We start from the raw sequence: 24,302 nt of genomic DNA on the forward strand, positions 1-24,302 counted from the left end.
TTCGGACTGGATCACCCGATCCGGTAATGATGGCGTCAGTAGTTTGGAGAACCAGTAGCAAAAATCCCTGCACCCCCCCACCCCCCCATGCCCAGCTGAGCTGCGCGATCATCAGAGGCTTTTTTTTTTTTACCTTTAAAAGCATTTTTTCTACAACCTCTTCGGCCCGGGAGGTTGTAGAAAAAATGCTTTTAAAAGTAAAAAAGTAAAAAAAAACGTTGGCCATGCCCACCCAGTCACATTAACCCCCCTCCCCACCAAGCCACGCCCACAGAACTGGTAGTAACAAATTTTACATTTCACCACTGGACACTTGGCAGTGGATGGAGCTAGCTGAGCACCTGGACCTGCTGCTGGTTGCCGCTGTTGAGCTGTATTGTATTTTGATTTCTTTGCTGCTGGCATTGCTCATCACACGGACCAGATGACTGCATGGAACTTTCCATCTGGAGACACCAACCAGGACTCTGGGGCTTGGTTTATTGGAGAAGCTGGGCGAGTGGGATAGCAACGTAGTGACAGTCTGCTGTGGACTCCAAACACATACATCCTGCAAAGCTTTTTTCTCAAATAGCTCCAGAGAAGATGATTTTCCTCCCCAAATTTGTCAGGTGAGTGTTTCATCCCTATGCTTCCCTTCAGGGTGAGATCCTGAGAAGGGGATTGGCTGTGGATATCCTACCATGATGTCTGGAGTTTATGAAGGTCTGGATGGAGAACAACAGCTTCAACTAAACCCTGGCAAGACTGAGTAGCTTTGGCCTTTGAACCCCTCTGGGTTTGGGACTTTACCATTTTAGTACTAGATAGGCATGCATTGCACCAAATAGAACCTATGCACAATCTGGGGGTCCTCCTAGTCATGACTCCTGCTCAGAGCTGGTAGCAGATGTGACTACGAAAACATTTTGCACAAGTTTATACCATGTGCCAGTTGCACCTATTCCTACATCAGGACGACTTATTCATGGTCACTCACTCCTTGGTCACTTCCCAGTTAGACTACTGCAATGTACTCTACCTTGGGCTGCCTCTGAAGAGTACCCAGAAATTTCAGTGAGTGTGAAATGTAGCAGTATTTGGTAGCAACGATGTGTGTTTCTTCATGAGCTGTATTGATTGCCAGTTTATATTGGGTTCAATTCAAAGTGCTGATGTTGACCTTCAAAACCCTTCATGGCATGGGACTGGGTTCTGTGAGGGAGCACCTCTTACTGATTTAATCTACCTATCAGATCCAGCAGAAAGGGCATGATATGGGTTCTGCTGCCTAAGGAGTTACCTTTGGACTTTTTCTGCTGTGGTGCCCACATTCTGAAGACTTCTCCTCCCTGAGGTGAAGTTGACCTTGTCAATGTTGAGCTTCCGGAGGTCCTGCAGGCCTGGGGACAGTAAAGTGACTCCACTACTTTTAACATTCATTCATCTAATATTCTTTGTTTTAGCTTGATTTTTATACTTTTTAATGAATAAACTGTGTTTACATTTGTTGTATACCCCCTGGGGTTTCTGTTTGTGAGATAGGCAGTTATATAAATTGGATAAGTAAATGAACAAACAAACAACAAACACTTACTCTACGGTTGTGGTTATGATCAAGAGATTTCAGATGTTTCTGGATGATTCCATATTGCATTGGGATGAACAGGTCACAGGCAACACAGTGAGCAGCCTCCACCTTTTTTACAAAATGTTCCATACCTATATCTAAGTAAAATAAAGTCCCTCATATATTACAGCCTGAAGGAGAATATGCATTATCACATAAGAAGACATCTGTATATCAAGGAACCTAGAAACATTGAATCTTCTATAAGATTCCAGCAATATTATCAGATTAATTCAAAAAATAAATTTAGTAAATATTGATGGAACCGAATAATAACAAAAGATGGAAACCTATCCATACAAACTAGAAAAAGGCAGGGGGATAGATCTTCATTTTTTAGGGTATTTGTCACTTGTAAATAAAAATATTTTTCTAAGAAACATCCCTATTCTGTATAATATCCTGAAATTGCTTGTAATAACATTATTACACATTCTTTCCCATGAAGTAGCTATGAAATTATGTGCATATGGAGACAACTTCCAAGCTGTGTATAAGTCTGGAAAATTAACTCATTATTATACCAATTTGAAAAGATGTTTCTATGTGTTCTTGTATATCATGACGCAAGAGATCTTAGCCAGCAGAATATAGAATTTAGGACCATCATACAGAGAATAATGAAGCATTTGCTAATGCTAATTTGCTAAAGATGTATGGCATCTTTACAATAGTTATGCAAAAAAGGAAAAAGAATATACATCACTTTATACCTGAATTTTAAGATACTTTCATATCAAAAACATATATACCTTGTGTAAGATCTTGGTCTTTGTAAATCTGTTGTATAACTGCATTAATATCTTCAATTGCTTTACGACGTTCTTCTGTCTTCTTTGTTTTGTTAGCTACATATTCCTGTATTGAAGAAAACTAAAATTAATGCTAAACTGAATGCTAGTAAAATTCAGAGTAGGCCTTCCAATCAAAATCCATTCTCAATTCCTCTCCCAATTTTTCCCAAGCTACATTTTCATTTCTTTCTAAGAATTAAAAAGAAAGAGCAAAGCAATCATATGCTACTTTATGGTGAAAAATACAAGTAAACAATCATTTTCTGGCATATATAGGTAGTCCACAGTTAATTACTGTAATTGGGACTGCAAACTGTCACAAGCACTGTGGTTGTAATGCGAAAAAACATCACATGACTCTGCTGAGATATGATGGCAGTTCTTATTGTACTTCCTAAGTGCCACATCATGTGACCATTACTTGCAAATTCTTACTAGCTTCTCTATTGATTTTGCTTATTGGAAGCAGGATGCAAAGGCTGTAAGTGGGATCATGTGACAATGGGATACTGCAACTGTTGTAATTATGTGCTGGTTGCTAAGTGCCTGGGCTTAGATCACGTAACTGCAAATGTGTTATAATGGCTGGAACTTTGAGAAATGGCCACAAATCTCTTAGTTCATTACTGTTATAACTTCAAATGGTCATTGAACAAGGGATTGTTAAGTGAGGGCTACCACTCCTTGATATCTTTCACAGAAAAGTATCACTAGTGCTTTTGGAAATATGAGAAGGAAAGTTTAAGGAGAGAAAACTCACCTGCAGGAAGTCAGCAGTCTGCTTGGGTAGCTTGGTTCCAACAAATGTAAAATGCTCTTTATGAAATTTGCTTTCCAAATGATTGGTCATCTCATCTTCATAGAAAGTGCGATATTTGCACAATGAACATACAAACTGAATTCTGTAAAGAAATAGCAAATAAAACAATTATTTGAAGATTTGTTTTTTTTTAAATCATTGGGAACTTCTCTTGAATTTAGGAAGAGAAGCTGATATATTTTAGATAGATATCATTTTTTCCAGCACAGAAAGGATCTCCACATGTTGTGTCTTATAAAACCATCCTGAAGTCTTATCATTTTACTCTCTGTAAATCACTGTCCCTAAACATAACTTGAGAATTGCTGGGACTATGAGTGCCCTAATCTTAAATCTGCTTATTTTCCCTCTGTATAATTGCTCAAAATTCCAGTAAAAAAACCAAGGCAGAATTATGAAAAATATTGGTTTCTTTCCTCTGTAACTTGTTTCTCTTTTACTGTTACCCCTAATCCTAACTTAAAAATAAGACATCAAGTCAACTTTCATTAAGTCAATACCGAGCCAGTAGTACAGTAGACTAAAGCACTGTTATTAACAAGATTAACATCTGCTGCCTGTAATTACTGCAAGTTCAAATCTCACCAGGCTCAAGGTTGACTCAGCCTTCCATCCTTTCAAAGGTAGGTGAAATGAGGACCCAGATTGTGGGGGCAATAAGATGACTTTGTATAAATATACAAAAGTATGAAGGCTATTGCTTAACGCATTGTAAGCCACCCTGAGTCTCCGGAGAAGGGCGGCATATAAATTAAAGCAAAAAAAAAAAAAAAAAAAAGTCAGCTTTCCTTATGTTAACAAAGTTTGGATATATTGTTTTACAAATCAAAACATGTAAATATAATGAAATAATCAAATCTGTAAGAGAAAAGACCACCACACAAAAATGGACAATCTAAATACTAGCAAAGAGCCCTGGTGACACAGTGGTTAGAATGCAGTATTAAAGGCTGACTCTGCCCATAACCTGGAGTTCGATCACGATACAGCTCTGAGGTCAGTAAAATGAGGACCCAGATTGTTAGGGGAAATATGCTGACAATTGTAAACTACCTAGAAAGTGCTGTAAAGCACTGCGGAGCAGTATATTATGCATTATATTTGCATTGGCTACCGGTTGCCCTCTGGGTGAAATTCAAGGTGCTGGTGTTGACATATAAAGCCCTACATGGCTTAGGACCAGAATATTTGGCGGACCACTTACAGCCAGTAACAACATCCCATCGCCCGGTTCGTGCCCATAGAGAGGGCCTACACAGGGTGCCGTCGGCTAGACAGTGGCGGCTGGCGGCCCCCAGGGGTAGAGCCTTCTCGGTTGGGGTGCCCACCCTCTGGAATCAACTCCCCTTGGAGCTCCGACTAGCACCTTCGCACCTTCCGCCGGGAATTAAAAACTTGGCTTTTCAAATCCCTTGACCTGGTCTGATGATGGGGTTTTAAGGGTTTTAATGGGTTAATTTTAAATTTTTTAGATTTTAGTCTTTATTTTTTATTGTGGCTTGTGTTTTATTGTTGTGAGCCGCCCTGAGTCCATTGTGAGATAGGGCGGCATATAAGCCGAATAAATAAATAAATAAATAATAAATATTAGTCTAAGTGCTATTGCTATTGAATCAAGCCTTCCCAGAAAAACAGCTTACCTTTCTACCATACGATCACGGTATCGTTTTTTTTGCCTCTCTTGAGTTTTCTTCCCAGCCTGCAATTTGCGCTTAATTTGGCTGATTTCTTCTTGAATTGTCAGAGCACCTAAATATATATATATATACATACACATATATATTTCTATATGCATACATATTGAAGCAATATTGCTTTAAATACTTAAATCAGTTATTTATAACAACTTTAAAGAAGCATATGAACATATTTACTCATGCAACCTTTGGAATGATGTTCTTAGTGGGTTTAGAAGTGGGTTTAGAAATTATGAAACTAATTTCTTTTGGTCATAAAATGTAGCTAATACATCTTACAATTTGTTCAGTAAAGATTGGTTACAAGTGCTATGTTGTTCAATGTGCCGATCAGGAATTAGACATTACCTTATAGGGAATAGGCTTGTTCTACCACCATCAAATTTTGGTGATTTATATCAAGGATGGAAAATGATTTCATAGTTATATGTATAACCTCAGTTTTGAAATGTAGTAAGGCATCAAGAATTAGAATTTCTGCATGGGAGGTGTCCAAGAGTTAACACAGAAAATACGAATTTACATCTGATTGCAACAGTAAATTGCCAATAATGTACTTATTTCCAAGCTTTTTAATTTCATATCATATATGGTCAAATGACTTCATTTGTAAATTCAGATGATATAATTTGTTAATATTGAACACTGAAAAATGAATTTAGTATTGTATTTTTTCATTGTTGTGCTATCACCATTAGTTTTTATTTGATAAAGAAAAAAGATGACTACTAATGATTCAATTGCCCTTTAAAAAGGGCAACTGAATTATTACATACACCCTTGCTACAAATGTTAGAATGTGCACGCTCACATTTGCGAACCGGTAGGGAAAATAAGTGAATACCACCCGATTATAATCCAAAAATATTTTACCCAAAGAAAGATTATGGCCATACTAAAACTAACAAATAGAAACATTCAGGTTTGTGCAACAAATCAATAGAGAATTGAATTGGAAGAAAACTAAAATTTAAGTAACAATATTGAGGGATAAGAGTAACAGGAAGACAAATTAAATAACAAGTCGAAATCCCTACTGGAGATTTCCAATAGGAAATTTACCAACAAACTAGAAAGAAACTATGTTGCTTGGAGACAGGCAAAGTCTCATTTTAACAAGCTGGACGAGAATTATAAAGATGGAAGGAATGCGAGGCATTCATAAGCAGGAGAAAATTCCCATATAGGCTTCTAATATTCTTCCCATGAAACAAGTTCTGTGTGATAACTATCTTCTTTAGAGGCAGCAGTACACTAAAGGTAATCATGTGACTTAGGCGGAAAGTTCCTCATAATACTAGTGAAGGAATCTGGAATCTGCTACTTCCTGCTCAAAATGGATGAATCCAGTCCACATCTTCACATATAGTTTGATAACAGTAACTATTATTATTAAAAACAATCCTATCCAATTATATCATTATTATTCTCATGACACATTATAATTAGAATAATTAGAATAACATTAATTTAGCTAATTAAAAGAATCTAACATAATTAAAGAGCATTAACTGATTAAAGTGATAAGATACATTGGCCTTTAAAAGTCAAAGGATATCCGCCCCCCCCCCGACACTTGTAAAAGCAAGGAGGTTTGGAGTCTAATTAATTAATTAATTAATTATTAATCTATTGCTGAGATTGCAGTGATCTTGGGAATCAAAAGTTCAAAACAGTATATTTCCATTAAGAAAGAATAAAATTTGTTCTAGGGAAATGTTAAGAGTGACCATTTTCCAAAATTTTTTGCAATTCTACTAATTTACCAGTAAGCATTTTGATCATGATGAATTTACATAACAAATACTAAAACAACAATTTACTTTTCTTAAGGCAGGTTATGGCCTAACCTGTAAGTAAACTTGGCATTAAAGATGAATGAAATACTTCCATTTCTAATAAAACAGGTATTTATTAATTAATTTTTACAATCCCTCTTCTTGGTAAGAACACACAAATCTACGCATATTTATACTTGCCTTTCTCTGATTCTTCTTTTCTTTCTTCATCTTCAGCACCAACTCCCTCTCCCTCCTGAAATTATAATTAAGAACAATGAAGAATGGGGCTTACAGTCCAGGTCACAACAGATCAAGTAATCAGAAGTACTGTTAGCTATCAAGATGATTTAGAGTGAGACAAAAATGCTATTAGGCTAATTAATATAATAAAGTTTAATCATACAATAAACAATTGTATGATTAATATTAGCAATAATTAATACTTTCTTCTTTGCAGACAATGAACCCTCAGAAATATATAATGTTCAAAATTTCAAAATTCTATGCAATCCTTATAATTTCAAGTTTTAGGAAATTGTAATTATTCTGAGACAATGATTATTTAAAATAAAAGCAGTTAGTCTTAGAATTAGCATTAGCTCTGAATTTGGAGAGGAATAAACTTAGTATATGCATGCAATCTAACTTTGTCTGATCTTAAATCTGTTCAGTTTCAGATAAAACAATCACTATGTTAAGGAACCTCTTAAGATACTGTATATGCAGACAGGTATATGATGGGAAAATGGAAGTATGCCAAGTGCTCTTTCCCTATTGATGTATACCACCCAACTCTGGCTCTGACAGAAATCTATGTTAAAAGTATCCCAGAGTTTTGTACACAATGTAAACAATGATACCGCAAATCTTTAAGGTGCATGTGAATTGGTTATATACCGACAATGATACCCAATGTATGAACCTCAGAGCGAAGAGCAGGGGCAGCTGACTTAATCATAATCATCTTTGCACAGAATCCAATATAATGAAAGGCCTACGATGAGCTAGCCATTCTATTTGAGCATAAATACAAATTAGCAATGCTTTTCCTTGTCACTCTAGGCCAGGGGTGTCAAACTCAAGGCCCGGGGGCCAAATCTGGCCCATGGGGTATTTAGATTTGGGCCGCAGGGCTGCCCTGGAAACAGCAAAGGACTGGCCCATGATGCTTCTGCCAGTGAAAATGGAGCTTGGGAGAGCTGCATGCAGAGGGTTGCAGGAGGCTGTGGCGACCAAAAATGGAGCTTGGGAGCCTGGCAGAGCACTTGGGCCGCCACAGGCGTCCCCAACATGAGTGATGCCAAGCTGGCCACGTTCACCCTGGCCCCCCTGAGATCAAACACGACCCTGATCTGGCCCTCAATGAAATCAAGTTTGACACCCCTGCTCTAGTTTAATGCTTTATATCAGTAAAATGCAGTCTAAACTAATGCCCACATGATAATAGCAAAAATATGGATGAATATATAATGCCTTCTTCCCTATTACTCTGTTTGACTATTCAGTTCTTCATCATGTGTTTTAATTTTAACTCGCTAATAATGCGGTCCTTCAATGTGGTTTCAGTTTTTTCGTTTCCCAAGCCATTAGATTGAGGAATACTATTATTATGAGGATATCTAAAATAGCAGTACTACAAAATGAATACATAAAATGACAAAATCCATTATTTGACACTTTTCCTTCAAAACTACAAAGCAGAACTGCGCCACTGCTACATTCAAAGAGAACAAATCTTCACAACATAATTAATTTTATCAGATCAAACCGATTGCACTATATGTATTTACATGATCCAGCCACCAATTTGATGCATTGCTCAAACTGTACTGAGTACCTCAGATTACTTATTTTCTGTAACCATGTATTTTAGTAATAGTGTGTTATTTTGCTTTGGCCCTTTACAAAGCAACACATTATTTATTCCATTTTTCTTCTTCAATGAGCCCTAGATATAGGATTTGGCAAAAAAGACATCAAAAGGGGCAAATTCAATAACTTCCTTGCTTAGCAATGGAAATTTTGGGCTCAATTGGGGTCTTACACCAAGGACTACTTATATACTGTATAGAAAGATAAACCAAACTTTTGGAAGTTGACATTATTGGTAGTTGACATGACTAGAGAACTGCAAAAGCAAGTCATAAAAGGCTGCCACCTCTGTTCAAGTCACCAACTCATTTCCTTTATATGTTTTAATTAAGAAAAATATCAAGGCAATCACATTGCCAAGAATTCCTATTTAGCACAGTTCAGTAAAGTTATGTGGGCGTTACTTGTGGGTGCCAGCAAGATTTTTAAAGTGTAATAGTCACATTTCTGAATTATTTTTGGTAGCTGGATTTCACTATATAACTAATTTTTCTTCAGAACTGCTCAATTTAATTGCATTAGATTAATTGTATTTTCAGTATGTCTTTACATTGGTCCATCAGCCTGGAAAAGTATACTTAAGTCCTTATCCTATATCCCTGGAGATTTGTTGTTTTCAAATTGTAGATTCCAATGATTTACTCATTATCCCTATACTTGACTTATAACCATTCATTTAATGATTGCTCATAGTTACAACAATGTTGAAAAAAGTGATTTATGAGAGGTTTTCACACATTCCTCATGGTCACGTGATCAAAATTCAGGCAATGCCAATTGGCATGTACCTATGACTGTTGCACTATCACAGGATCATGTGATCACCCACTGTAACCTTCCCAACCAGCTTCTGACAAGCAAAGTCAATGGTGGAAGCCATATTTGCTTAATTACTGCATGATTCACCTAACAACCACAGAAATTTGCATAACAACTTGTGGCAAAAAAGTCATAAAATGAGGCAAAACTCACTTAACAACTTCCTCGCTTAGCACTGGAAATTTTAGGCTCAATTGTGGTTGTAACTAGAGGACTACCTGTACTGTATAGAAAGAGAAAGAGAGAGAGAGAGAGAGAGAATATATATACACTACCTCTCTCTATCTAATTATTTACCACGTTTAAATGGAACATAGATAAAGAAAATCGGAGCCCAATCTTTTTTGAATTTATGCCTTTAGGAGCACTTGTCATTTTTTCAGTTTTGGCATTCTTATTAGAACATTTCTGAAGTCCTGAGAAGGTTGTATATTGCAAATCCATTTGAAGAGAATTCAGATAAAAAGTAGTATTTTAGATACATAAAATAAGCCCAATTTCTCACCTTGTGTAACCTTTTTTTGCAACTGATATCTCATTCACAGATTAGATGAAGTACAGACCACCAATTATACAGGCCCCTCAGCAATATATCCTGTAATAGCCCCACTCTACCACCCAACACTAACTTTATTACACACTTCTTCTTACCTCTACTCTGAGTCTTAGTGTTTCAATTTTTCTAGCCATTTCATTTAATGTTCTGCTAGGTGTTTGCAACTGCAGTCTGACTCTTTGAATGCTCGACAAGCTTCACTTATTTACTTGCTCCCTATATAGTTACCGCACATCCTTTATTTTATCTATACTTAACTCATCTTTATATGACCAGCCTGCATTTACTAAATATGGTTTATGAGAAAATCGACTTATAAGAACTGTTACCACGTTTCCCTGAAAATAAGACCCTGTCTTATATTTTTTTGAACCCTGAAATTAGCACTTGGCCTTATTGCCATGCACTCAAAAGCCCGATTAGGCTTATTTTCAGGGGATGTCTTATTTTGGGGAAAACAGGGTACATTAATTCCTCAAAGCAATTTGGTAAAGCAATTTTTTATTCTAAAAGACCGAAGAATCCACAAAATAGCTCGTCAAAGCTATCATTCCACAGATTAGGTCTATAAAGATTTAACCAATTATTTCTCTTTTGCAATTACCATTGTAGTTTAATAAATCTTCATACAAGTGGAATTTTGGTTATAATTATGGTATATTCTATGTACTTCAGAAGGCTAACAAGATGTAGAAACCATCAATCTGACTGAATAAACTGGAAAAAATTTCAGTTATACCAGTTATATCATTGTAGAATCTTAAAAGCAGTGATGGTTAACCATTTTGCTGTCACGTGCCAAAAGTGGGAGGAGTGAGCGGGGGTTGTGCACACCCATAATTCAATGCCCCCCGTGCCCTTCCCCCCACGCATGTGTGCGCAACCTCTACCTCCCACGCTCCCCCCGCTTTTGGCACAGCAAAAAGGTTACCGGTGAGCCCAGTAGGCCCGTTTCTCGCCCTCCCCAGGCTCCAGAGGATTTCTTGTAGCCTGGGGAGGGTGAAAACGGCTTTCTCCATCCCACCCCCCGGAGGCCGGAAACGACCTGTTTCCTGACTTCCAGTGGGCCCGGAAGGCCCAAAAATCAGCTGGCCAGCGCGCACATGCGTGCTGAAGCTGAGCTGGGACAACACTCACGTGCCCACAGATATGGCTCTGCGTGCCACCTGTGGAACGCGTGCCATAGGTTTGCCATTACGGATCTAGAGTATACTATTGAACAACTGCTCCCTTAGAAACCCAATTTCATATACACTCTACTGTAGATGTTTCCAGCTCAGGGATTAAAGTGCCTTGAGAGAGTTTTGTTCTTCAAGCATTCCTTCAAAACTGCCCTAACCTCTGCTCTTTATTCTTTGTCCAACAAAAGAAGGAGCAATACATCATTCATCACTACAAAGGGTTAGCTTGTCAAAGGATCCTTTCCAACCCTTGTCTCTATTATATCAAATGAGAATGATAATCTTTGTAGTAAGACTGAATTCAAACTCACATTTTTAGAACCCTTCTCAGCAGCTTCTCCTTCAGGCCCTTCTTCTAAAAAGAGCAGCATATCAGGTGACTATGCATAATACAAAATAGCTGAAACATTTAGTCAAAAAAAGTGGTTTTTATATTGTCACTGTAAGTATGCAATGAAAATAAAACAGGATTTCTCAGTCTAAGTAGACCTTAGAAATAAGTTCTTACCATTATCAGAGTCTGAGTTATCTGAGTTATCTGTTTTTGCTGCTTTGCTATCAGGTTCATCAGAACTGTTAGCTTGTTTACGTTTATTACCAGTTGGCTCATTCTTTATTCTTTTCTTCTATGAAGAGAAACATAGGAGTTTACTCAGCCTTAGATAATAACTAATTGTTTTCTAATTATCAGTAAAAATGTATATTGAGACATACTTTTTTATACTCAAATTACCTCAAACAGCTAAAAACATGCCCAGATTTAATTTGGTCTATTTCATACAAAGCTGAAAGAATTTTTCTCCAAGGACTTTTCTCCAAGATTATTGGTTCATATATGGGATTCAATGAGAGTATCCAGGAATAGGTTTTTTAAAAAAGCAAACATCTGAAACAAGGAACCTGTTTCCTATAATTAAAATAATAAATACATCACTTAACAGATACCTTTGCATTCTATTTATTTATTAAATTTATATGCCCCCCTCTTGCTCTCTAATTAGCATTGATAATTAGCATTGATAAGCAACCAGTGCAGCTTGCATAACAGTGGTGTTACATGTGTCACCCTAGAGGCCTCAGAACTGTCTGCGCCACTGCCTTCTGAAGCAATTGTAGCTTCCAAATACTCTTCAAGGGTAGGCCCATGTAGAGCGCATTGCAGTAATACAGATGAGAGCTGACCACGGCATGAGTGACTGAGCACAGGGCCTCAAGATCCAGAAAAGAACTTATACACAACATGAAGTTGCACAAAGCCATTTCTAGCCACAATTACCACCCACTCTTTGAGGAGTTTGACACTGGGCATTGCTGAAGAACATTTAAAAAATGGAGAAGATTGCATAGGTACTTACTTTAAAATCTGCATCCCACATTTTCCAGTTTCTCCTCATTCGTTGTTTCATGCTGCCTCCTCCAAAACGCATATTGCCAGAGAAACCTCTCATACCCTGGAACATGTTGTAATCGGGGAATAGTTTGTGGGAAAAAAGCGATGGTGGTCTATGGGGGCCATGGCCCCGTGCTCCCATTGGTACTGGTGGGTCATTCCATTGTCCACCCATACGCCCATATGAAGGTGCCATGCCTCTGTTATTTCTTCCATCTCTGGTCCAATTTTGACCCCGGTGGCCAAAGTTGTCACGCGCTCTGTTGTGGTACTGGTCCCTGCGGTTGCCATAGGAGCTGTCATAGTGACCTTCATAGGCATTGTCAGTTTCATGTTTAGCCTCACTGTAATCAAAGCCAGATCTGTACGGATCACGGTCATTCATTGCAGACCTTGAATCATAGGGTTCATATGTATCATACCTACAAGAGTTGCAGAACAAGGTGAGAATCTAGGTTAGTAATATACAGAGCACCATATTTAAGCATCTGTAGTAGAAGCAGGTTATATTAAAAATAAAAACAAAAAACAGTCAGAATTATTCTATATTCAGTAAAACCATAAAAAGCTGAACTCATCAGGAGGCTTATTCATTGTACATTACAGTAGAAAATAAACACTGCAGCTTCATACATATAAGGGCTGGATAAAAGAATAATTCTCGTTTAATCTCAATAAATCATCATAATAATCTGATTAAATTTACAAATGTGTTCCAGCTGGGAGAGTTATGCAAATAATTATATTTTATCTATTCCTGATTCATACACCAATTTCTATACATATTTGACTATGTTAAACAAATGAAGTCCCTGGGAATAATTTTACAAAATAAGTTTTTATCAATTTATTCTATGCTGTCAAATAATTTTTGAAAGAACCGAAAAACATTAGCTATATAAAACAATATATTTCATGTATGACACCTAGCCAGTAATCTCTTCATTGTAGAAAAAACCAGAAACAACATCTAAGAAAATGTTGAAAATAATCCTTTGTGCTTCTTATAATGAATGGCTAAGACTTGGATATTCTTTCAACTTGAAATAGCTTAGTTACCACTATTTCATGATAACATTCCAAAAGTTCCAAAGATTCAAGTCACGTTTATTAAATTGTAATAAAGTGTCTGCATAGTCATCCAAATGTGATGACATATTTGAAGCTAAACCACTTTTATTTCTGTAGCATGTTGTTTTGATTGCTATGGAAAAGTAAAAGTAATGCTGTGTAAATAAACCAGCACTGGACACAAGCACACAAATTGTGTTTGGTATCGAGGATCTGAAAGCAAGGATATGGAAAGGAAAGAATGGCTGAGGAGGAGACTTTAAAAGCTAACTCAGAATAGAAAAGAAGGCAAAGTGAATTGGATGATTTACCAATCTTATAATCCTCATACCAAAGTACAGCAAAGTATGGCTCACCACTGCAACTTTCTGCGGTGTTTTCTTGGAAATTTATTTTGAGTATTTAGCAACAGTGTACTGTTAGCCCACTAAGATCAAATAAAAATGCCCACTCTGTATGATAAAACTGAAATCTGGAAGATGCTGAGAAGGAAATTTCATTGATTTAACTGCACAAAATTGCCACTTTAGCCATCCTCAACTTGGAAATGTTATTTTGTTGATGTAATGTTTAGGAATCCTTATAAACCTTTCTAAGTTTTATGCGTAGAAACCATTCCAGCCTGTAAGGAATGAGTCATAAAAACAGAAACACCTATTAGAGCGTAACATAGTGATCTGCAACAACTCTTTTTCTCAAGGCAAGAGACGTTATTTAAAGTCAACTATTCAGTAGCATTTTAAAAATAAAAATTATATTAAATGGCTCCACAAAACCAAAAGCTAGTTTTGAAAGCTAATGCTGTATATGTCAATGTATGTCACTACAACGAGAAGACAATACAAAATATGTCTAATTCAGTCACTATATTTCAACTACTCAGCTCTTATTCAAGAAAGAAATATGTAATTAAGAAAAAGTTGGAATATAGTAATCATTTGATTTAATATTTAAATATTTGTAGCTCCAGATATAAATAGTAGGTACATCCTATTTAGACCAATCTCTAGATCAGTGATGGCAAACCTATGACATGTGTCAAAGTCACAACATTTTGGGTGACGACAACTATTCTCAAAAATATGCCTTGTTCTTATGTGATTTTTGGAGGTTGTGTGAGAATGGGACGTGTTCTTATGCGCCACACAAGAGGTTTGTGCTCTTGCATGGACTCCGGAGTCTCTGAAAATTACATAAAAATGGGCCATGTTTTCAGAGTTTTGTATGTATATGCCATGATATAAGATCATACATCAGAGTAATATACATGTTGCACAGAATCTGATGTACATATGGAAACACATGACTAGTTTTTTTTCCTAACTACTTATTATATTATTCATGTTGTCTTGAATTCTTGTATGGACTGCACCAGTAGAGGCTAAACCAATTTCGTTGTATACATGATGTACAATGACAGTAAAGGTTTGAATTTTCAGAGGCTGTAGCGGCCATGGAAGTGCATTCTTTGAAGCCATTTCAAGAATGAAGAACTTGTGCAACTTGGAGCTGCCTTGGATAGGCCTCAGGGGCCTATCAACAGAAAGAGAATACCGCTTGAAAGCAAGCGGCACATGGCACACCCTGGGGATCACACACAAAATTGGAGTTTATTTTTTTGAATTAAAAAATGTATAAAAAATTGATTGTCTTGTTCCAGGGATGCTGTGATATGTCAGCAAAGTCAACTTAAGCATTTTCCTAACTTTTGACAAGCCAAGCCTAAAGATTCACTACCATCACTCTAAATATATACATTTAAAATACAAAAGTACTGTCCAACTACTAATTCTAGTATAAATTATCAAGTGTTTATAGAATATATAATTTAATTATTAAATTTCATATCTAAATACAAAGTAATTTATTTTAATCTATTTAAAGTCTTTAATATGCAGGAATTTCAAAAGCAAATATATATATTTGCTTTTATTATTAGTTTAAAGCAAATGCATATATTTGGCATATATATATATATATATATATGCCAAATATATGCATTTGCTTTAAACTAATAATGTATACGTTTACATTAATAATGACACATACTGTAGATTAAGGAGAGATTCTCTATGTATTTTTAATAAAACTGATGCAAAATCTAGAGAAATTCTGCCTAATGGATATGCTATTTCAATGGGATGTAAAAGTAAAGTCTTTGGATAGGTCACTGTTTTCAGAAACTGATCAAAGTACTCAAACCTGCATTTATTTCAAAACATTTTATTACAATTTAGCTACCATCATTCAAAGACATATTTAAGCACCTTACTTGCAAAGTTCAATTAAAAATACAAACTTAGCTAAGTGTCTATTTCTCATAAGTTTTCTGTAGCAGTACGGAGCAATGTTTAGGCAGCAGCACAAGGTTTGATCAACATGCCTTCCAGAAGTAGAAACTAGCCTGTTCTATAACTATTACTGAACCTTTGTCTCTACACTCACCTGTCTCCACCTGAGCCATAATGTCCTCCTTGCATCGTTTCAGTGTCTAGATGAGATACCATATCTAAGCGCTGGTTAAAATTTGAAATTACATCATCAGCGCTGGTGCCAGTGGATGCGTTAAAGTTCATGTCTGTATTTGAATTAGGCATTTCCCAAGAGTTTGAAGTGCCCATACCATACCCATAATTGCCAGAGTTATCCTGACCGTATCCATATCCATAATTATAATCTTCGTAACCTGAAATGAAAAAGAGTTATTGAGTTTTCTTTTTAGATGTTTAGAATGCTACTAGGCCTGTCTAATGCAAGATTGGCATCACCAAGAATATCTCTTTCATGTTACAGTGGCTACACTTAGAAAAATAAATTTCTGTATCTACTTCCAATTCAACATATAAAATTAAATCTTATTTCTATGACAGCAGCATTTGATACATGTCCTGAGAAACATTCATTCCCATCATTCCTAAAACTAAGTGTTGCTAAGTCTTCATCTATAATACCTCGCTCCCATCTGTAGATCAATTTTAGGACAAAGCCATAAGATACAAAAACAGAAATAACATTTTTATTTCCAGTCTATTCAGTTTGTGAGGAAGCTGCCCACAACAAAATATTTATTGCTTTAGGTAATGATACTACCTGATCTTTGGAGATAGAAAATTGTAAGAGAACTATAGTTTAGAAGATTGATAATCCTTTTCTTTACTGAACAAGGAGATATTCTGTAAAAAGTACTCAGGTCTTGCACATTTAAGAAATTATGAATTAACAAAATTGCAAAACTAGGCAAATGTACAGGGATACTCTTCTAAGGAATGGAAAAGAATATATATCATAGAAGAAAAGATGAAGGATACCCATTCCAACTTAATACAATTTTGTGAACAAAATTTATTTATTTATATTTCATATTTCTTAATAGCCTGTATCTCTCAGAGAGGGGCTCTGGATGGTGTACAATATAATCAATAAAATTAAACATTAAATTAAACATAAATTAAGAATTAAAAATAAGGATCAATATATATGACAAGAAATATATGAATTGAAAGCATGAACTTAAATTAAAGACTACTTCATGAGTAAAGACAAAATATATATTGACATATTTATATATAGTTTATCTATATGGATCACAGGTTGAGAACCACTGATGTAGAGGATATGATTTGAAATGTTGGCATACAAATATTCAATTTATTGATTTGAAATGAAGCTCTACTATGTTTCATGAGGTTAATTGCAAGGTATGACTGATGTAAAAATGTGAATTCCCATGGATGCATGAAGATACTTTGTTCTACATTATATATTTAGAGAAGTGCTAGGCAAGGAAGCCAGATTAGGTGAAATGTTGCAAATACTTTTTAAAATAAATACTTTTGGGGATACATTTAAGTAACTATGGATGGAACTGTAATTATAAAATTTGCTACTATAGCTCAGGGGTTCCCAACCCCCGGTCCATGGACTATCACCAGTCCATGGCATGCCAGAAACAGGGCCTCACAAACAAGTGAAGCTCCATCCATGCAGGCAGCACACGAAACCACGCCCCCTTGGGTCCTCAGAAAAACCTCTCTCCATAGAATCGGTCTGTGGTCCCCAAAAGGCTGCTGCTATAGCTCATATGGTATACCAAAATTCATTATGAAGGTCAAAGATCAGTTATAGCCAAGCATCAATTTTACTGATATATAGGGGATGGTGCAGTTATATAAACTTGGATTTAATCATAAATGAAAAGACAACATTAAAAAGATCATACATTGAATTAATAAAAATGTGACATTTTGGTATTTTTTTCTGGTTAAATTAGTGCGATTGAGTTATCTATAAAACAAATGCTAGCATTCCATTAAAACTGTACTTACCTCTATTTGTTCCAGAATTCCAATTTCCATAACCTAAAAAGAAATTTCCAAATGAGTATTTTTCAAAATGATTCAGATTTATTTATATATAAATTGATAGTACTCCATACTAAATGCCACATTGAAGCAGTAGTTTGCAACTCTTGCTCTTCAGTTTTAATCTCATTTATGGGTTTCTCTTTGCTAAAATCTTAAATTTGTTATTATCTCTCATATTCTGCAGTACAGTCAGAGGTGGGCTGCTGCCAGTCTGGATTGGTTCAGGTGAACCTGAAGTTCCGACGATCAGCTGGTCCCGCCCACCCACCCTATCCTCTCCTATATTTCCTTCTTTCTGGCTCAGCTGATTCGCACAGCACAGCTGATTTCCACGCCTCCGCTGTTCTACTTACTGGGGCTGCCTTAGAAGGTAAGCAGCTGAGCTTCAAATTGCTGTATTTGTGCGCAAGCACTCACAGAACCGGTTGCTAAACCGGTTGCAGCCCACCACTGAGTACAGTGTACAGTGAAGTAGCACTGTACACCTCCTTTTCTAGATTTTACTGTAGAAATACGATGGCATGATCTACTACTGAAAATTTGAGGCAATACACTAATATATATTCTCAGATTAGAAGACTATGGAATCTGTTCAGAATATTCTGAAAGTATAGGCAAAATTGTTTAGCATTCCTAAAGAGATTACTGGAAACAACAAATATATATAATCCATTAGATCTGTCCTTGCCTGAATACTGATAGTAGAATATGGAAACCTTATCAAACAACCATAGTATTAATCTACACTGTCACAGTGTACATTTCACACTATACTGACAAAAAATCAAGAATAAAAATAGTACCATTTTTGCACCAATTATGCATTTATTACTTCCATCCTAGTAATAGTTATTTAACAATAAAGAAGCAGCAGCAAGATAATTCTTTTAATGGGAGTACCACCATTACTGAGACATACAAAAGCAGGTCACTAAATGATTGTCTGCCCACATAAGAATATTTAAATCTTATTCCTTTCTATCTTTATTCTTGACTACATATTCTGGTTTCTGCTCGATGGAGGTGGCCCCCACTTATTTTCCTCTATCTGCTTGCCTGTATTATCCATCTGTACGCTACCTGTATGAATACTGTGGACAGCTTACTTTCTTCTGGAGACTTTGGACCTGGCTCTGTTTGTTATCTAGCACGCTGGCTGTATGAAAAATGGCAGCTTACAGGAGGACGAACGGAGCCGGTTTCTATCATTGTTTCACTATCGATGGGATGTACCATCTTCCCCATGGCGAGTTGTCCAACCATCGTGAGAGGCTGGTTGGACGATTACCCTCGAATTGGTTGGAACATTGGACTCCTCCACTGCCGTGAGAGGACAGTGGAGACTCTTCCGCTTATGGTCAACCTGCCTTTTTCAGGACAATTTGGACTATCACGGAGCCCTGGGCCATACCTTATCACTACCTCAGAGCTTAGATGTACCGAAGGGCACAGCTTCTTGCATTGCGAGACTCCCCCCTCTCGCAAGCCTGGCCCTCTACGTTATCAAGGGCCTACCTCAATGACGGGTCTTGGAACCCAGAGAGGTGGCGTGCGGCGAAGTGGGGGTTGAGGGGTTTTTTATGTAAATTTTTGGAAAAAATTTTAAGGGGTCCCAGGGAGGGGGAGGTAAAACTGGAACTAGGGTAGTGGGTTTGGGGGATAACCCACCAAGGGGAAGGTCAGGCCTGGCCACTATACGCGGCGGGGGGGGGGGTGGGAGTTCCGGAGGAAATGGGGGGGGTCGAGCTTGTCCAGATTGTGTTTTTACCATCGGTACTGTGAGGGGGAGGGGTAGATATGGCGGGAGCAGGGGGCCATATCATGTTAAGGGAGCACGCACCCGCTGTCTCCATGTGGTAGCGTGCTCCGGCCCCCAAGGCTCCACTCGTTCTCCAGGTTGCACAGACCCTCAGGGCCCGGGCCTTCGGCTGATGTTGTGCAATGCCAGGTCCGCAGTAAATAAAGCCCCCCTCATTTGTGATCTTGTTCTGGAGGGGGGCGTGGACCTGGCAGGGCTTACGGAGACCTGGTTGGGCCTCGAGGGAGGGGTCCCTCTGGTAGAAATGTGCCCACCAGGCTTCCACGCATTCCATCAACCGAGGTCTCAGGGGAGGGGCGGGGGAGTAGCGGTTATTATTAGAGAAGGTTTTAGGCCGAGGGAGGCCACTGTTCCTCAGACGGCCGGTTGTGAGACCCTCCTTGTGAAGTGGGGTCATGGGGTTCAGATGGGTTTGCTGATCACGTACCTGGCTCCCTGCCACGTGGCAGCAGCCCTGCCCGAGCTACTCAACGTTATCGCCGCGGTGGCGGTTGATACCCCCAGACTTATGGTCATGGGGGATTTCAACCTGCCGTCCGTGGGTGAGACGTCTGAGGTGGCTCGGGAGTTCATGGCTTCCATGACGGCTATGGATCTGACCCAGCTAATTCATGGCCCTACGCACATGGGGGGAAACACACTGGACTTGATTTTTGTCTCTGGACAGTGGCTGAGTGATCTCGAGATAGGGGACATAGCCATCGAGCCCTTGTCATGGTCGGATCACTCTCTCCTTCGCCTTGATCTTCGAACCGCTGCTCCCCGCCGCAGGGAGGCGGAACCGATAAGATGGTACCGCCCCAGGCGCCTGATGGAACCTGATAGGTTCCAGACGGAGCTTGGGCCAATGCCTGAGGTCCTGGCTCACGCCTCGACTGGAGACTTAGTGGCCGCCTGGGATAGGGCGGCCGCTGGAGCTCTGGATCGAGTCGTGCCTTTGCGGCCTCTGACCCGGCGCCGATCTCACCTGGCTCCTTGGTTTACCGAGGAGCTGAGGGAGATGAAGCACCGGAAAAGACGCCTAGAGAGTAGTTGGAGGGCCAGTCGCACTGAATCTGACCGGACACTGGTAAGATCTCATATTAAGAATTACCTAGTGGCGATAAAAGCAGCGAAATGTACTCATCTTGCTGCTCTTATTGCGTCATCAGATAACCGCCCGGCCGCCCTGTTTAGGGTGACCCGCTCCCTGCTCCACCAGGAAGCGAGGGAGGACCCCTTGGAGGGAAGAGCCGAGGACTTTGTTCAGTATCTGTATGACAAAATCCCTCAGATTCGGGAAGATCTGGACTCCGACTGGGTAGATCCAGTGGGGATGACGGAGGCAGGTCCTGAGAATGTTATCTGGGATGAGTTTGACTCTGTGACCCCTGAGGACGTGGACAGGATTCTGGGTAGACTGAATGCGACCACATGTTTATTGGACCCGTGCCCCTCCTGGTTAGTGCTGGCTTCCCGGGAGGTGACGCGAGGCTGGCTCCAGGGGATTATAAATGCTTCATTGAGTGAGGGTGTCTTTCCCGCCGCCTTGAAAGAGGCGGTGGTGAGACCTCTCCTCAAGAAGCCTTCCCTGGATCCGGCAATATTGGCTAATTATCGTCCAGTCTCCAACCTTCGCTTTGTTGCGAAGGTTGTTGAGAGTGTGGTGGCACGACAGTTTCCCCGGTACCTGGATGAAACGACGTATCTAGATCCGTTCCAGTCGGGCTTCAGGCCTGGGTACAGCACGGAAACGGCATTGGTCGCGTTGGTGGATGATCTCTGGAGGGCTCGGGACAGAGGCTGTTCCTCTATCCTGGTCCTATTAGATCTCTCAGCGGCTTTTGATACCATCGACCATGGTATCATGCTGCACCGGTTGGAAGAGTTGGGGGTGGGAGGCACCATACTACGGTGGTTCTCCTCCTTTCTCTCCGACCGGTCGCAGTCTGTGTTGACAGGGGGGCAGAGGTCGACCCCGAGGCCCCTTATATGTGGGGTGCCACAAGGATCGGTCCTCTCGCCCCTTTTGTTCAACATTTATGTGAAGCCGCTGGGCGAGATCATCCGTGGTTTTGGGGTGGAGTACCATCAGTACGCTGACGACACCCAGCTGTACATCTCCACCCCAGACCACCCCAACGATGCCCTTGAAGTGATGTCCCGGTGCCTGGAGGCCGTACGGATCTGGATGGGGAGAAACAGGCTCAGACTCAACCCATCCAAGACCGAGTGGCTGTGGTTTCCGACGTCCCGATATAGTCAGTTGGTGCCATCGCTGACTATTGGGGGCGAAGCATTGGCCCCCACGGAGAGGGCTCGCAACTTGGGTGTCCTCCTGGATTCACGGCTGTCTTTAGAAGAGCACTTGACGGCCGTGACCGGGAGGATTTTTCATCAGGTTCGCCTGATCCGCCAGTTGCGTCCCTTTCTGGATCGGGACTCGTTACGCACGGTCACTCATGCCCTCGTCACCTCCCGTCTGGACTACTGTAATGCTCTCTACATGGGGCTCCCCTTGAGGAGCACTCGGAGGCTCCAACTGGCGCAGAGTGCAGCCGCGCGGGTGGTGATGGGAGCGACCCACCATCCATTAACCACCAATAATCTCCCGTAAATCATACCTATATATTATACAACTCCAGACTTAAAAAGGATAAAAACCTGATTACACAAATAAAATTGACAACAATGGTGAAAAAACTCAAGCTATGTATTATACTATCATATTTGAATTGATTTTAAGCTTATTTGAAGATAATTGCACAAAGGAATGATGCTTCAAATATGTAAATGTGTTCATTTTAAATAAGAAAATAAAAAATATATATTTGTAGGTACAGGTAATCCTCAATTTATGACCACAATTGGGAGTATGAATCCAGCTTCCCCAAGGGGCATTTTTTGCCAGAAATCACATGACAGTAAGACATTGCAACTGGTTGCAAATGCGAGTTGGTTGCCAATTGCTCCAATTGTGAACGTGTGACTACAGGGCAGGGGATAGTACAATGATTTTAAGTCACTTTTTCTAAGACCGTCATAACTTTGAACCATCATTAAACGAACAGTCATAAGGCAAGGACTACCTGTAATAAGTTGTATATTACCCAAATATCTAATTCTTAAGTGCTATCCTAGGAGGAAAAAAAATAGATATGCGGAGAATGAAAATGTATTCTCTTATCCTGGCTCTTCCCTATCCCACATTGATCTGACTGCCCAAGACTGCAACAAACTTTTTTGTGCAAAAATTGTTTTCTTATGAAAGATCTCTCTACAGACTACTGAAAATCTCACGCCTGTTTGTTTTTAGCCTTCAATTGAAATAAATGGTGCATCATCGTGCAAAAGTTTGGAATCATAGAACTTCGAATGGGCTAACTTACAGAATGCATGCAAAATCTAGGACCAATGACTTCCACTGGGTTGAAATATGGTAAAGTTGTAGCTGCTTCAGTACCACTGTGCTGCTATGATTGGCTGTGGCCAAATGATCATTTTCAATGCTCCCTGCAAGCTTCCCACAAGGAATTTCAACGGGGAAGCTGGCAGGAAGCTGGATTTCCCAGACCAGGAGACCGGTAAATGGCTGCTGCAATGTGGAGATGAAAGTGAGGGGTGCATGGGGCTGCAGAGAAGAAGCAATGCAAGTTAGAGAGGAAATGAAGGGTACACATGAGGTGCCACGTGGATTGGGAAGGGTAAATGGGAGAGGTATGTGAATCAGGAGGTTGCGCAGGAGTATTGAGTATTCAACTAGAAGAATTGAATTGGAAATGGGCTTGTCACATAGCAAGAATAACAATGACAGGTGGATCAAGGCAGTCATAGACTGGATCCCACTTGATAAAAAGCATCCATGAAAGAGACCTAAAACAAGATGGATCGATGACATCAGCAAATATTGTAATATATCTACAAATATATACTTTAAAGTGCTCCATGGCTTAGGACCTGGGTACCTACGAGACCACCTTCTGCAACCTATAACCTCCCACCAACCAGTAGGCTCCCACAGAGTGGGCCTCCTCAGGGTACAATCACTAAAGCAATGTCAACTGGTGGTTCCCAGGGGGAGAGCCTTCTCTGTGGGGGTACCTACCCTTTGGAACAGGATACCCCCAGGGATAAGAATAATCCCAGATCTTCGTACTTTCCGTCGGGCACTTAAGACCTTCCTCTTTCACCAAGCCGGGCTGGCATAATTAATTTTTTCTTTCCTTTTCCTAATTGTGTAAATTTTATTCTGAAGATTTTAACTTAACTGATAAGCCAAATTGACTTAATTATTATTTATTGCTTCTATTCACATTTTTATATATATGCTTATTTTGACTGTTCACCGCCCTGAGTCCTTCGGGAGAAGGGCGGTATAAAAAATTAAATAAATAAATAAATAAATTGCAGGCCCAATTGGCAAAAGGAAAGTTCAGGACCATATAGGTTGGAAACATGTGGAAGAGGCCTTCATCCTGCAATGGATAGACAATGGCTAAAATGATATTATGAAGAGATGTAATTTAGCTGATAACATAATAAAACTTCTA

General features: G+C 39.2%; 1 protein-coding gene across 7 annotated transcripts in view; it reads right to left on the reverse strand.

The window, feature by feature from the left end:
* The window catches only part of AKAP8L (A-kinase anchoring protein 8 like), a 38,738-nt gene that overhangs the window by 6,430 nt on the left and 8,006 nt on the right, over positions 1-24,302 (reverse strand). For 2 of the 7 annotated variants that reach the window (XM_070937435.1, XM_070937436.1), the window contains exons 2-12: positions 17,916-17,948; positions 16,036-16,276; positions 12,485-12,941; positions 11,638-11,755; positions 11,441-11,484; positions 6,900-6,954; positions 4,864-4,972; positions 3,164-3,305; positions 2,362-2,467; positions 1,577-1,707; positions 1,283-1,382 (exon numbers count right to left, since the gene is read on the reverse strand). In XM_070937435.1, the coding sequence (XP_070793536.1) occupies positions 1,283-1,382; positions 1,577-1,707; positions 2,362-2,467; positions 3,164-3,305; positions 4,864-4,972; positions 6,900-6,954; positions 11,441-11,484; positions 11,638-11,755; positions 12,485-12,941; positions 16,036-16,276; positions 17,916-17,948 (1,536 nt within the window). Of the gene's footprint in view, positions 1-1,282; positions 1,383-1,576; positions 1,708-2,361; positions 2,468-3,163; positions 3,306-4,863; positions 4,973-6,899; positions 6,955-11,440; positions 11,485-11,637; positions 11,756-12,484; positions 12,942-16,035; positions 16,277-17,915; positions 17,949-24,302 lie in introns of those variants that run through there. The other 5 variants (XM_070937433.1, XM_070937432.1, XR_011600006.1 and 2 more) reach the window with 3 other exon arrangements.

Source organism: Pituophis catenifer, unplaced genomic scaffold (genome assembly GCF_029215685.1).
Source record: "Pituophis catenifer annectens isolate HBS135680 unplaced genomic scaffold, rPitCat1.0.hap2 SCAF_2, whole genome shotgun sequence".
Taxonomy (NCBI): domain Eukaryota; kingdom Metazoa; phylum Chordata; class Lepidosauria; order Squamata; family Colubridae; genus Pituophis; species Pituophis catenifer.